We start from the raw sequence: 14,561 nt of genomic DNA on the forward strand, positions 1-14,561 counted from the left end.
CCCCCCTGAAATCCGCAGCGCCCCAACCCTGGACATTTTCAAAAAAGCCCTCAAAACGCACCTTTTTACTAAGGCTTTCCCCACTAGTTAGTTTAATAGGTTTATTTTTCCACTACTCCCCCCCCCCCTACCCGACTTGTAAAGCGACCTTGGGTTTCCTGAAAGGAGCTATAAAAATATTATATATTATTATTATTATTACAATTATTAATACTATTACTATTATTAGCATTAGTCTATATTTTGGTTGAAATTAAGCCAGAAAAAAAAAAAAAAACATAAATAATAAAAAATATATATATAAATAAAATCGATTTTTAAAAATAATATTCGATTATGGAGACTGTAACGAATATTCGAATAATCGAATAATCGCTGGCATCCCTAATACTACATACATAGTGATGTACATACATACTGTTAGAAATTAAAAATCAATGTTGATATGGCGTAATTTTGAATTAAATACACTATTTAATTTAAATCAGTTTTATTCGGAAAAAACAGGAAGTTCACACTATTAACTTAATACTTTTATTCTGAAAATTCTTCACTTCCGGTTAGCATTAGCATGTGGCGAAATGCTAGGTTTTCAAACCGTGAATCGAAGGTGAAATGACATGTGATGTTGTACACTGAGCACACTGGGATTAGCACTCATTTATTGACGCTGAATAATGTTTATCAGGGAATGTTTAAATAACCACAGACACCAGAATATACGTAAGTGCTAGTTTTTTTGCGAGTCCAAGTACCGGTTCCCGACGTTCCGGTTTTAACCGGACTTGAACCGAAACTTTTTACAAGTCCAGTACCGGTTCGGCGTACCGGTACGCAGCACTAGTTGCCATGGCAACGGCATTTGAAGAAATCTCAAAACTGTCCTGGAGATGTCTTCACGGCTGTACTGTTAGCACACATGTGAAGTTTGAGCACTCTTTGAACATTTGTATAGGAGTTATAGTGACATCATATTTTATGGCGAGGGATACGCATCCCTCGCCATAAAATATGGCGAGGGATGCGTATCCCTGAGGTTATCTGTACTGAAAATTGGGATTGCTGCTTTGGAAAATTAAATATGACCATAACAATAATACTCTGCCATGAATACTACCATTCATATTTGTATACATGTAACACCTCTAAATATATATTGCAGTCCAGTGCAACACCACCTGTAACTCTGACCTCTGTGCTTATTTAATTAACCCTAACCCTAACCCTAGCACATTTCCAAAAAACCTAAACATTACAGGCATCATAAAAATAGACTGTGCATAAACAGTAGTATTGGACTGTGCATGTGTATTTAATGAGTAGTCACTGAGAGTACAGCCTAATGCATCAATACATAAAGCAAAAAGCAATATTATGCAAAGAAAATATATCATGAATAAAATACGAGTTAATGCAATTAGAAAAACGATGAAAACAGCTACAGACAAACATTGCAGTATGTTATCAATAAGCATGATAAAATAAAAGGTTTCAGTTTGCTTTTGAATATATAAGTATCCAAAAGCTTCACCAAATCTGGATCACTCTGTGTACAAATGGAAAACCTCCACCTGAAAGTGAGTTTTGTAATTGATGAGCAGGTCAAAATGAAATGACTGTTACCAAAACATATTCTGTATTTTACATGTTGCTCTGTATAGGTCAGGGGTCGGCATCCCGCGGCTCTTTAAGCCCTTTGCTCTGGCTCCCTTGAGTTTAGACCATTGTTTAGACATAAATAAGAAGGCAATTAAATACAAGTACAACATTTGTAGGACTATTTAAATGTTGCATTGTTGAAAATGTTTCGTATCTTGTATTTATTTCAAAGTGGGCCCATTTTAATTATATTCATTTTCTTCAAATGTGCAGAGGACTCCCCAAGTGCTGTGTTTAATTTATTTTAAAGTAGGCCTGTGTATTTTTTTTAATTCTCCTTATAAGAGTTCTTTGTTTCTTATTAGAGGTTAACAGTTTTATAAATAATAAATGCAAAAAAACTGTAGTTTGTGTGTATGATATAACAATAAATACAACTTTATAAGCTATCAAATATGTTTTGCGGCTCCAGACAAAACAAATTGTTAGAAAAGGGGGCAAAATGGCTCTTTTGGTCAAAAAGGTTGCAGACCCCTGGTCTAGGTTAATTACAACTGACCTCATGAGTTATAAGGAAACATTATGGTCACTTATTTTAATTATCCAATAAAAAAATGTGTTATCCTTCAAGCAAAATTGAGATAAAATCAAATCTCTCTGCCTCAAATGTGGGAGTATTTGCAGTTGTTCTCCTATGTGATATTATATTGAATCTACTGTACTTAGATGTTGCACTGATGACTGGCATTTATGATTTGGTCATGGCAATAAGTAAATCGTTTTTTTCATCAAGGAAAACTTAATAAAAGGTATGATTTAAGATCAATAAGCATTTTATTAGTGACCTACTGACATAAAGTTCTGCCAATCTAATAGCTTTTAATTGTGCAAATAATGTCCTGATGAATGGCACATCAATCCTCTAAAAAAGCATTGATGACATTTTTTTGTTGAACAGTGAAACATGTTATTATATTCAACTCAGAAATTCCTTAACAAAGTATGCATTATGAGACCAAATAATTGTCTGAAACCTAATGAAAATAAGTTTTTTGAATACATTCAAAAAAAGAAAGTAGTTCTGAGTAATGTTAAAGCTTGATGGGAACCATTTAAGAAAGAAACAGCCATCCTGCCGAGGAGCCAATCACCGTTCAACCTGGTTGTTGTGTTTACAGGTTGAACACTGGGTCACCAGTTTCACACTATAGTTTACAATAACCACATATACAAAACCACACTATGGATCAAGAACAGTCAACACCTGGGCTAAGCTGTAACCATGCCAAACAGTTGTCATGGGCACAAACCATTTATCAAAAAATTGTACATTTTTCTCATGCTCTGGTGCCAACAACTGAGGCAAGCATTGTGGTTAAACGATCATCAACGTTAACACCTCTGTAGCCATCTCACTATATGTTTTCAGCGTGGTTTATCACACACTTTGTAACACTTTCACCACATGCACAAACACATGCTAATAATGCTATCTGTTCCATGTGAGGCAGATGTGTATAGTCAACCATTTACCATATTGGTGATATGTTTTATTATTCTAATCGTAATCTGGATATTCATTTCACATTTGTATGACTTTTAGTAAGAAACAACATTATGCTGAACTCTTGGTAGATCTGTCCGTGGCTTTAAATACAGGGCGTCTTTGTGCTGTGCATTGATTAGCACTGTCGCCTCAAAGCTACAAGGTTCTGGTTCTGATTTGAATTATCTCTTACAGCCCAAAGCAATTACGGTTTGGTTAAAATCTTAAATATCCTGTGGTTATCAGTATGTGTTAGCCCTTTGACTGAATGCCTACCAGTACACCGCTTAGTTGCTTTCAAAGTGACAACCATGAAACCTATCGCGTAATCGGTGAGCTCTGCAAATATTTGTATTTTCATTTTTATCGTTTTGTCATTAAAGTCATTTTTCTTTTTTGTAACTGCTCCTTAAAGTAGACGTATTTTTGGTGTTTCTGTTTTTATATCAGTATTTGCAGACTGAATATCATTGGGACTTTTTGAAGCTGTGATTGGAATTTCACATTATATTATACAATAAGGAAATAAATCGTACATGTCTGCCCTAGTGTAATCTCTTTGTAGGTCAGCCTTGGAGAACATGTCTTGATTTCTATAGAGTGGGGCAGGAATGAGTCCATAACCCGGAGATTAGTTAGTGTATTAGCACTCCAGGGTTCCCTCGTCTCTTTGTGAACAGTTTTTTATATTTTCATCACTGCACCACTATTAGTATAGAAAGAGCTCAACTAAATGCAAGTTCAGCTTTGAATATAGACAAAAAGGTTGCTCTTGGGACCTGCCTCTAATGCGGCTTTCACACCAGCGCTTTTCAGTTTCTAGCTCCGAGCGGGAGCTTTTCTGGTTCAGCTCCGGTTTCCCTTTTCAGCTCCCGCTCTGTGCACACCGCCCACTGGCGCCCCAAAGCTGCCCTTGCTGCGTCATGACGTCACCGTTTACATCGCTGATTTGCTCCCAAACGGCAGCTCACAACAACAACAACTGCGTCGGGTCGATGATCGTGTTGCTTTTAATCACACGAAGCCAGAATAAATTGAATAACGACTTCTCCAACCTTATACTTTGCTCCAGAGTGCCGTGGTTCATTGTTTATTAATGTGTTTCTGCAGCATTTACCGACCGCTGCAGTGCTGGCTGCTCTTCCACAGAGTTTCTTCTCCCGTTAGCTCCCGGTTAGCTCACACTGCAGCGGCCGCTCTAAAGTATTCACTGTCCGACTCACACAAGCAGCTGATGCATCTCCCCAGTTCCCTTAGCCTAAGTGAATGTGTGTCAGTCTGAATTGACGCTGTTTGGTATCACAACGCTGTTATGAAAGTTTCTCTGGTATAAAACGGGTGATGTTAGCATAGCAACCGAAGCTAAACTGACTACTTGCATCCGATAGCTGCAATAATACAAAACAACACCTCTCTCCACAATGATCGATAACAGTGAACGGATGGTCAAAGTAAGGCACAAATAAACAGAATCACACGAAGCCTGGTTAGTGTTGCCTGACTTTATAAAGTGTGTTATAGGCACTACTGCTTGTAGGCAGGCATAACAGTCGACCCATGGGAGGTGGGTTTAGTTTCCTGCACGCCTCGACGTAAGAGAGACGTAAGCGACGTCGCCTCTTAGCTCCAAAGCTCTTGCCTCTGGACCGACAATTTTTTGGAGCTGGAAATGAAGCGGATTCCGGAGCTAAGAGCCGGCGCAGCTCCGGTGTGAACTGGAAAACCCGGCGCTTTTCAGGCTCTAGCTCCGAGCCGGAGCTGAAAAGGCGCTGGTGTGAAAGGGGCATGAGAAGTTACAGGATCAATTATTCAGAGCTGAATCAGATAGAACTTTATTTTGCTTGATTATTCAACAAACAGTCATACAGCCCTAAAAAGAGGTCAATGCAAAGCTGTGAATGTGTTGTGGTGCCAGTCAGCAGACACACCCTCATGTTTTCACATGTTGGTCGCCCGTTGAACCTGCAGCTTGATGTTGTGAACTTTGTGCCTTTTGTGTATTTACCTGAAATGTGTCTCCTTGTACAAGAACATATATATTTGTTATTATAAAATGTAGAGCAAATCAAACGGTGATTGTGGAAATTTAAGATAAATCTACTTAATAAGCACCGAGCCTGTTTTTCAGGTCTCAGGCTCGAAAATGACATTCCCAGAACAAATGACCATATCTTCCCTTCTAAAAGGGTTAAATTAATAATCTTTTTATCTCAAAGCAAGGTTACACCTGTGAGTTGGATGTAGAAGTGTCAGAGTCAATATAGATGTTTTTATTTTAAAGTAAATTCAGATTGAACACAGTAAAAATATGTAAATGATTGTGTCCGTCCAAAAAAACACTTCTGGGGTAATTTGGGTGCATTTGACCTATCTCTGGCCCCCCTTGCTCGCAGCTAACTTTTACTCTCCGATTTTTACATAAAAATGGAATTATGGATTATAAATTAAAAAAATTATTACCCAGAAACATTATCAACCTATGGATTAACCGATTCAGCCGCGTTTTTTCTCGTTTTAATGCCATTGAACAAGTATTTTGATCAGATTGACAGCTACGGTGAGACGATCTCCCGTAAAAGCTCCGTAAAGGTACGTGTTGTGATGTCTGTGTTTGCTTCCCCTGTCGCGAGTTCGGATCACTCAGTGATGATACTCTACCTAAATAATCTGTGGAACCTCAGCTTTAATCGGATATCTTGTATGTGCAGCTACGATAGGTAATAAGGGTGTCTTTTATCTTGAGTTATATGCCAAAGTGCGTTAGCATTTTTCACTCGGGGGTCATTTAGATGCTTCTTATGAGACTTGTGTTTTGTTTTGGTACAAATTAGGGATGCACGATAATTATCGGCCCGATATTAGGAATTATGACGTCATCCCGATAAACCCGATAACAGTATTAATAGCCCCGATAATATACAATATATTTTTTGGGTAAAAAGAAAGAAAGAGATCCTGCGGTGTGGGTGGATTGGGATGAGGGGCGCTTGTTTTTCACTCGGCTCCTCCCGTTTTGCCAGTACTGTGGTATTAGTGGTTTAGGAAGAGGGGAGTTCTTCACAAATCCAGCGCTCCCTAATACTTCGAACCTGATCAGTCACCTGAAACATCGCCATCGAAGCGTACGAAGACAATAATACAATACAAAGTGTGTGTGTGTGTGTGTGTGTGCGCACGCGTTGGAGCTATGTGCAACTGAAGGCATATGCTTGAACCGGAGCTGCCTGGAAGCTGCACTCATTACATTACATTACATGTCACTTGTTAGACGCTTTTATCCAAAGCGACTTACATACTCAGTACTGTGGGCAATCCCCACAGGAGCAATGTGGGGTGAAGTGTCTTGCCCAGGGACACAACGACATGCTGACTGCAGCGGGGTTTGAACCTGTGACCCCCTGATCCGAACACCTACGGACAACCCACTACGCCACACGCCTCCCGTTCATGTTGCACTATCCGTGCTGCTGAGTGTGCTGACTTCTCCTACAATGTCCCGCTGTCTGCTTCCTGCATAAAGTCAAGTGCTCGGCGCAGTTGTGGCGAAATGTCGCTCCTCTGTTTTCATTGAAACAGCTCCTTATATCCGTTAGCGCAGCTAGCTAGCACCAGATGCTAACAACAACAATGCACGTAAGGTCTCTCTCTCTCGCTCGCTCGCACCACACCCTCCCGGTCCTGCAGATGGCCAGTCGGTGCCTGCCGGTGAGCGTGGAAGTGTGGCCTGCCACAAGCGGGCAGCAGGAGCGGGGCTGTCAGCATCAGCTTGTAGATGGTATTTTAAACTCGATGCGCTCTGAAACTACGGGGCGGCCAAGGAAAAAAATGTGTTAAAATAATTAGTGGTGTACATTTTTTTATTATCGGTTATCGGTATCGGTCTTGAGAAGCAGGAAGTTATCGGTATCGGTATCGGTTTCAAAAAACCAATATCGTGCATCCCTAGTAAAAATGGTTTGTCAGTTAGCTGAGATTATTCCCGTTAATCTGGTATAACACATTAATAGGTTCTTAAATATTAAGATCCCCTGAGACACAGTGTCGTGAACAAAGATAAAAAGGGACCCGCCGAGGGGGTCCTTGGGGTTAACAGGTTAATACAGATTGTCATGACAAATATCTATGTGCAGTTGCAGTGTTGGATACATGCAGTATGGTTGCATTGATCTGTTGATTTAGAAGTAACATTGTTCAAATCAGGATGCCAATAACACTTCTCTTAATCAGATATTTTCCAAATGAGAGATCATATGCATCCTACAGAGTCAGTCTCAGAGATATGACAGTACCACATGTGCATCATCACATCCTTCTGGGAATTATTGGTCAGCAAAACACAGAGCTGGTTTCATTGGCTGGGTAGGGTTAGGGTTAAACCTTCAGGCTTGTTTTTAAGAGTGGCAGGCTCTGTATCTCTCCCTCAGGAACAGGAGGAGGACTCTGGACATGCTGAACTACTCAAAAAGCACAGGTAAGGTCACTAAGAAATTCTGGGGACTTTTGAAATAACTGATTGACTGTTTCACTTTGAATAAATATAGTTAAGAATACCAAAAAATTACTATTTTTAAATATATACATTTAATTAACATGACTATTACTAGATTACATGTAGCCATTTTGAATTAATACACATTTTATTTGATTGATTTAAAAACCTCACTATTTAAAATGAGTTATTGGGGACCATCATTTTAGAGAAACTGTTGCAATTATGGTGAATCACGAATTAGAGCCTACATAAATCGCTCATATTCTGTTAAATTAATATAAGAATCTGTATACATGAACAAATAAATGAATAATTGTCAAAATGTTTTGAAATTGAAACGTTTCAATGAGAAAAAGGAGGCACTTTTGAAACTGTTATGATAAAGCTTTTTTACACAAATATCATGCAATGTGTTTCCCTTTTAAATATGATGGTCCTCCAAGAATTTGAAAGAGAGAAACGTTCGTGAAACTTGGCATGGATTATAAAAACAACAATTATAGACTTTGTGTACTTTCACACGTTCACACTCTCCCATCTCCACTCTAGCTGTTATACAATGTTCCATATAACAGTGGAGTGTAGTATGACTCTAACACTATTAGGGTAGATTTAATGCTGAATTTCGGAAGCCTGTTTACAGATAATCCACATAACCTCTACATTCAGTATACATTTTCGTTATAACCAAAGATAAAGTTAGATGTTTGGAATACAATAATTCGTTTTTTCTTTCTGCATTTAGGGCGCACATATGATTGAGGAAAGAGTGAGGAGACTTTGGGCCTCAATAGGAGTTGAATTGACGGCCCAGAACATTATCATCGGCATAATAATTGACATTAGAATACAGTGAGAGATGCGGTTATTTGATAGAGTTGTAAATAATAGTGGACCAAGAGTTGACCGTTGTTGAACTCCTTTACACATTTTTGGCATCCTAGATTTAAAGTATGATTAGAACCATTGTAATATAGTCTTATAGACTGCAGTTTGCTTAAGATGTTTTACTTGGCAAATTACCTCATCAGCGTCTTATTGTTCCTCTTACCTTCAAGGGAAATACCATCATGCCTATATCCACCATCAAATAGATATTAAAGAATAAAAGATAAAGAGAAAAATGTAATATGCGCATAGTTTTGCAGACATAACCAAGTTGTACAGTGGAAGATGAAATGACAAAAGGTGATTGTGGAAACTGCCTATAAAGGCTGTTGGCACGCGACACTGACTGATATGTAGAGGCTCGCGCTACCCACGACTTCCCCTGTGCCAACGACCTGGTGCCAGTAGCACGCAACCCAGTGCAAAATGACTCAAATATCACAGAAGCTAAGTGAAACTGAGAAACAGAGCGGCAGGTCTCTAACTTTCAATCTGATTGAGGAGGAGTTGCTATGTCCTGATATAGCGACATGAAGTACATTTTTCTGCTTAAAATCAAACCGGGCGAATGTTCATAAGAAGCCCCATTTTTTTTCAAACAATGATAAGTCCACACGATTTGGTTTCACTATGGCATTTCGTAGAAGCCCAGACTGACTCATAATAAAAGATAATCATAGCAGCCGTGCTGCAGAAGTTCTTTTACCGCTAACACGTGGCCTTGTAGTGACACATCAGAATTGATGCCAGATGTATTGATCAAAAAGATACTAATCCATGAAAGAAATGTCCTAATGACATGGTAATTAGTGTCAAAACTCCTATACTAGACAAAATTGGCCCCATCAACCCTTACATTCGGTTTATATTTGTGGATACAAAGACAATATGACCATTCATTGGGTAACATGTCTCAGACCAGTTTCATGGTAATTCAACAAATACTTTTTCGTTAATTTAAAAAATATATATTTTTAAAAAGATGAAAAGTCAGGGGATCACCAAAGCTAAAATGTTCACAAAAGAATATTCCAAGCTTTTTTTCAATAGTATCACTGTTCTTCTTTAGCCTGTTAAGCCCCCCTCGCCGGGGGCTTTTTTTTTTCTTCTTCACAACACTGTGTCTCAGGTCATCTTAATATTTAAGAACCTATTAATGTGTTATACCAGATTAACGGGAAGAATCTCAGCTAACTGACGATACAAACCATTTTTACCAAAACAAAACACAAGTCTCATAAGAAACATCTAAATGACCCCTGAGCGAAAAATGCTGACGCACTTTGGCACAGAACTCAAGATAAAATATACCGTTATTACTTATCGTAGCTGCACATACAAGATATCCGATTAAAGCTGAGGTTCCACAGATTATTTAGGTATTAGTATCATCACTGAGCGATCCGAACTCGTGACAGCGGAAGCAAACACAGACATCACATCACGTACCTTTACGGGGCTTTTACGGGAGATCGTCTCACCGTAGCTGTCAATCTGATCAAAAGACTTGTTCAATGGCATTAAAATGAGAAAAAACGCAGCTGAATTGGTTAATCCGTATGTTGATAATGTTTCTGTGGATTTGAAAAAATTATTTATAATCCATAATTCCATTTTGATGTAAAAACAAGTAGAGTTCTTCTTTCAAACCTTTCTTATTTTTTCCCCACCAGCAATGGAAATCCGCCATGATGAAGACCATTATGACTACAATGATTACCCAGAAACCTATGACTTTTCAAACTACTCGTTGTGGAATATTAGTAACTCCACATACTTCAACGAGAATGAATCAGGCCTTTGTGATGCTGAAGATCAAGAGTTCACCATCAAAATGTTCCAGACCTGCATCTTCTGCCTGATTTTCCTGTTGGGCGTGGCGGGTAACTGCCTGGTCATAGCCACTTTAGTTTTTTCCCGCCGTTTCCGTCTTCGCTCCATGACCGACGTCTTCCTGTTCCACCTGGCGCTGGCCGACCTTCTCCTGCTCCTCACGCTCCCATTGCAGGCTGTCGATACGCACCTAGGCTGGATCTTCCCTAATGGCCTTTGCAAGGTTCTGCGTGCATGCTACGCTATCAACACATACAGCGGGATACTCCTGCTAGCCTGCATTAGCGTTGACCGCTACATTGTGGTGGCACGTGCCCAACAGATGCACCGGCTGCGCAGTCGCATTGTTACAGGCGGGAAAGTTGCCGCTGTTGCTGTGTGGTTTGTTGCTATGCTCCTGAGTTTGCCTGAAATCCTCTACTCTGGAGTGTTAGTGTCTTGGGATAAAGCGTACTGCGGCATGCTAAAGCGTGGAGCAGCCAAGATGTCAACCAACGGAGCCATCATTGCTGTCTTCTGCCTGTCATTCTTCATTATGGTGACATGCTACTCTTTGATAGCTCAAGTGCTGTGGGAAGGGAACAAAAATCGGCGGGGGAAGCAGTGGCGTCAGCAGCGCACCCTGAAGCTGATGGTGGCGCTGGTGGTGGTGTTTCTGGTGTTTCAGCTGCCGTACACTGTGGTGCTGTCGCGTAAAATGGCGGGGCCGCTCTGCGGTCTGCTGCTGGAGTACATAACCTGCACTCTGGCGTACTCCCGATGTTGCCTCAACCCTATCCTGTACGCTCTGGTAGGCGTGCGCTTCCGTAATGATGTGGTGAGGCTCATGTACGATTCAGGATGCCAGTAGGGGGTCCGGTCAGCGCCACAGACAGTGAGCTCCAACTCCATGTCCCCCACCTCCCCCGCTCTCACTGTGTTCTCAGCTTGCTCACCAGCATCCCCTGAAAGCAGCAGCTCCATGTCTACCATCAAATTTCAGTTTCCGGGAACCAAATAATACTTAATGATGTGGACCTTATTTGTTACATTCCATTTTTAAATTATAAGTATAAAGTATACATCATGTGTTATTATTTGGAAGAAATGAACTGAATAATTAGAAGGGGTTGCAAAGGTGTGCATTTCATCATTAACGATTGTATGAAATACAAGTGTCGAAACCAAGGCTCCAACTTAATTGTTTACCTGGGAGAGGAAAACATAGCAGGATGGAAGGTGACCCAAAGTCTAGAGAAACATACTGTACATCTGTGATTGAATTGGTCATTCTGGAATTGCGAGAGAAAACACAAAAGATTGCGCAATCACTTTGTCAAACACAGTGACGGATGTAATGCCTTTTTTTATTTGGGAGTGTGTGTCATTTTATACTTGGGAGGCCATCATTCATTTCGGTAAAATGTAAGTAGGGAAAAGGTTAAAGGTGGGATATGTAATTTATTTCAGAAACAGTTTTTGTTATATTCCATGGAATGCTCTTAACATCCCGATAGCAATGAATACATTAAATGCTTTGACAATAAATACATTAAAACAAATTAATCTGTGGAAGCCGTAGTTCTGTAAAGAGCACGACCAATCATTTTAGCCGGCCCGGCTAAAATAACTGGATGGCCTACCTGCCTGTCAGCCTTCCATCTGTGCACAAACTTATCTCCTGCCCTCATCGGTCATGTGCGCGTTCGTGTGTGTTGGAGGAGGGGCTCTGTAAGGAAGTGGCAGATTTTTTCCAGTTGTGTATTTTCAAATTCTAGCGCACTCGAGCCGGTTTCTCCAAAATTACCTACCCCACCTTTAAGTTTGATCCCTGGTCGAAACAATATAGTACTTCCACTGTATAATACACTTGTAAATGCTATACTTGGACAGACTTGTTTGTAAATATTAATGTACTTCGCTCTTTCATGTTTTTAAATGTAATTTGTTAATAAAACTGTTTTCATTATCATGGTATGTGCTGGAATTATTTTGGTCATCTGACTCATTGATTATATTTTAATTGGCATTTTTATGTTTTGTCTCATAACCCATTTTAAATTACTTTAGGCCCATTTGTCCCTTCCTTTGTAATTTTTATTTGTAGATTACTTTCTTTTAATTGGCTGATTGAGATATTTAAATATATTTCTGAACACATAAGAGAGACGAACTACAGGAACGGTTAGGCATTTAAAGTTTTCAGGCTGGGTACAAAACAGTTTTAATTATACCCCCCACATATCATGACATATGAGTGATGAATAAAATAATTTTAAATACAGCAAATAATACAAAATCTTTCAGAGTCATTAGCTAAGATGGTTTTCTACTTCTGCTTTATGTGGTTAAACCACCTAGATGTGGGTTTAGGTTTAATTTTAACTGATTTTTTTCTTCTGTTCTCTTGCTATAGCGTAATCAAAATATATATTATTTATATGAGTATTTGGTTAAACGTTGACACAACAAAATCATCAAATTAGTTGCAGTCATGAGTTTTAATAGCTGATTACTGTTGACACATTTCCAAAAAGTCTTGAGTTTTGATACCCAGTGCAGTCACTTGTCCTTATGGCTAAACATAGTCACAGAGACATTATCTGGTCGCATTCTCCCTTCAGTCCTATTATATCAGGTTACCAAAAGCAGAAGATCAGAGCCACAGATTGACGTAACACTAACCACAACCTCATGTTTTTTTTTATTTTATTTTTATTTATCCTTTATTTATCCAGGAATGTCCCATTGAGATACAAGATCTCTTCTTCCAGGGAGTCCTGACCAACACGGCACACAACAAGTTTCAACATAAAACAAAGGCATTAAACAAAAAAAACATACAATTCAAATATAAATACAGAAGGCCATTTGTGCAGTGGCAAGAAGCATAATCACATCAGCAATAGCATCAGGTAAAACAGTTACATGTTTCATGAAGGGCTAATCGTAGCATACCTTTAAAAGCATTTACAGTAGGAAGTGCCTCTAGACAAAGTTTTACTTGCAGCGTATTCCATAAAAAGGGAGCATAGTGGGAGAATGCAGCTTTACCAAGCTCTGACTGCATCAAAGGAACATTTAAAAGCATCCCATTTGCTGCTCGTCTAGTATTAAAAAAGCAAGTATAAAATGACAGAAGTCTGGAGATATATAAGGGCAGCTTACCTAGCAATGACTTAAGGATAAAAATCAACATGTGTGATTGTCTTCTTTGGTACAGAGAGGACCATCCTAAGGACTGATACAAAGTGCAGTGGTGGGTGCGAGAGCCTGCACCCGTTACAAAACGTATAGCAGTATGGTACGCAGAGTCCAGCTTTTTAAGCAGGGAGGAAGAAGCATGCATATAGATCACATCGCCATAGTCTAATACAGACAGAAAGGAACTCTGCACAATTCTCTTCCTGGCTTCAGACGGGAAACATTTCCTTAAACGAAAGAAAAAGCCCAGTTTAGGTCTAAGTTTTCTCAGTAGGTTCCCAATATGAACATCAAAGGCCATCTTTTCATCAATCCATAAGCCCAGATATTTGTAGGATGCTACTTTGTCAAGGCATGTCCCTTCCAGTGTAAGAATCGGAGGGACAGCTGTATTAGCTCGAGAGCGAGAGAAGGTCATGTACTTGGTCTTTTTTGCATTAAGGACCAGTCTTAGCCTTAGCAAGGAGTGTTGCAGTGTATTAAAAGCATCCTGTAGAAGCTCTATAGCCTGAGTTAAAGAGGAAGCCACTGTATAAACAACTGTATCATCGGCGTATAAATGAAACCGTGCTGGGTTTATCCCATTTCCTAGTTCATTTATAAAGATGGAGAATAAGACAGGGGCCAAAATAGAGCCTTGTGGAACACCTTTGTTTATAGTAAGAGCAGCTGAGGTATAATCTTCTACTGAGACACACTGAGTTCTTTCAGATAGATAGTTTTTAAACCAGCTCAAAGCCATTTTGCCAAGACCTATGCAGCCAAGCCTCTGCAGTAGCAATGCATGATCCACAGAATCAAAAGCTTTAGACAGATCAACAAACAATGCTGCACAGTGTTTTTTCTTGTCTAGTGCTTCAATGATGTCATTTGAGACTAGCATAGCCGCTGAAGTAGTACTATGGCCTGATCTGAAGCCGGACTGAGACTCGCTAAGAATATTATGGTCAGTTAGAAACTTTTTCAGTTGTTCGTTTACAAGAGATTCAAAGACTTTGGCCATTACAGACAGTCTGGAAA

General features: G+C 39.5%; 1 protein-coding gene across 1 annotated transcript; it reads left to right on the forward strand.

Moving 5' to 3' along the window:
- Positions 1–10,200: 10,200 nt before the first annotated feature.
- Positions 10,201–11,358, forward strand: ccr10 (chemokine (C-C motif) receptor 10). The gene is given in 1 exon segment (XM_034108082.1): positions 10,201–11,358. A coding segment is annotated over 1 exon segment (1,158 nt).
- Positions 11,359–14,561: the final 3,203 nt, after the last annotated feature.

The sequence above is a fragment of the Pseudochaenichthys georgianus genome, chromosome 19 (genome assembly GCF_902827115.2).
Source record: "Pseudochaenichthys georgianus chromosome 19, fPseGeo1.2, whole genome shotgun sequence".
Taxonomy (NCBI): Eukaryota; Metazoa; Chordata; class Actinopteri; order Perciformes; family Channichthyidae; genus Pseudochaenichthys; species Pseudochaenichthys georgianus.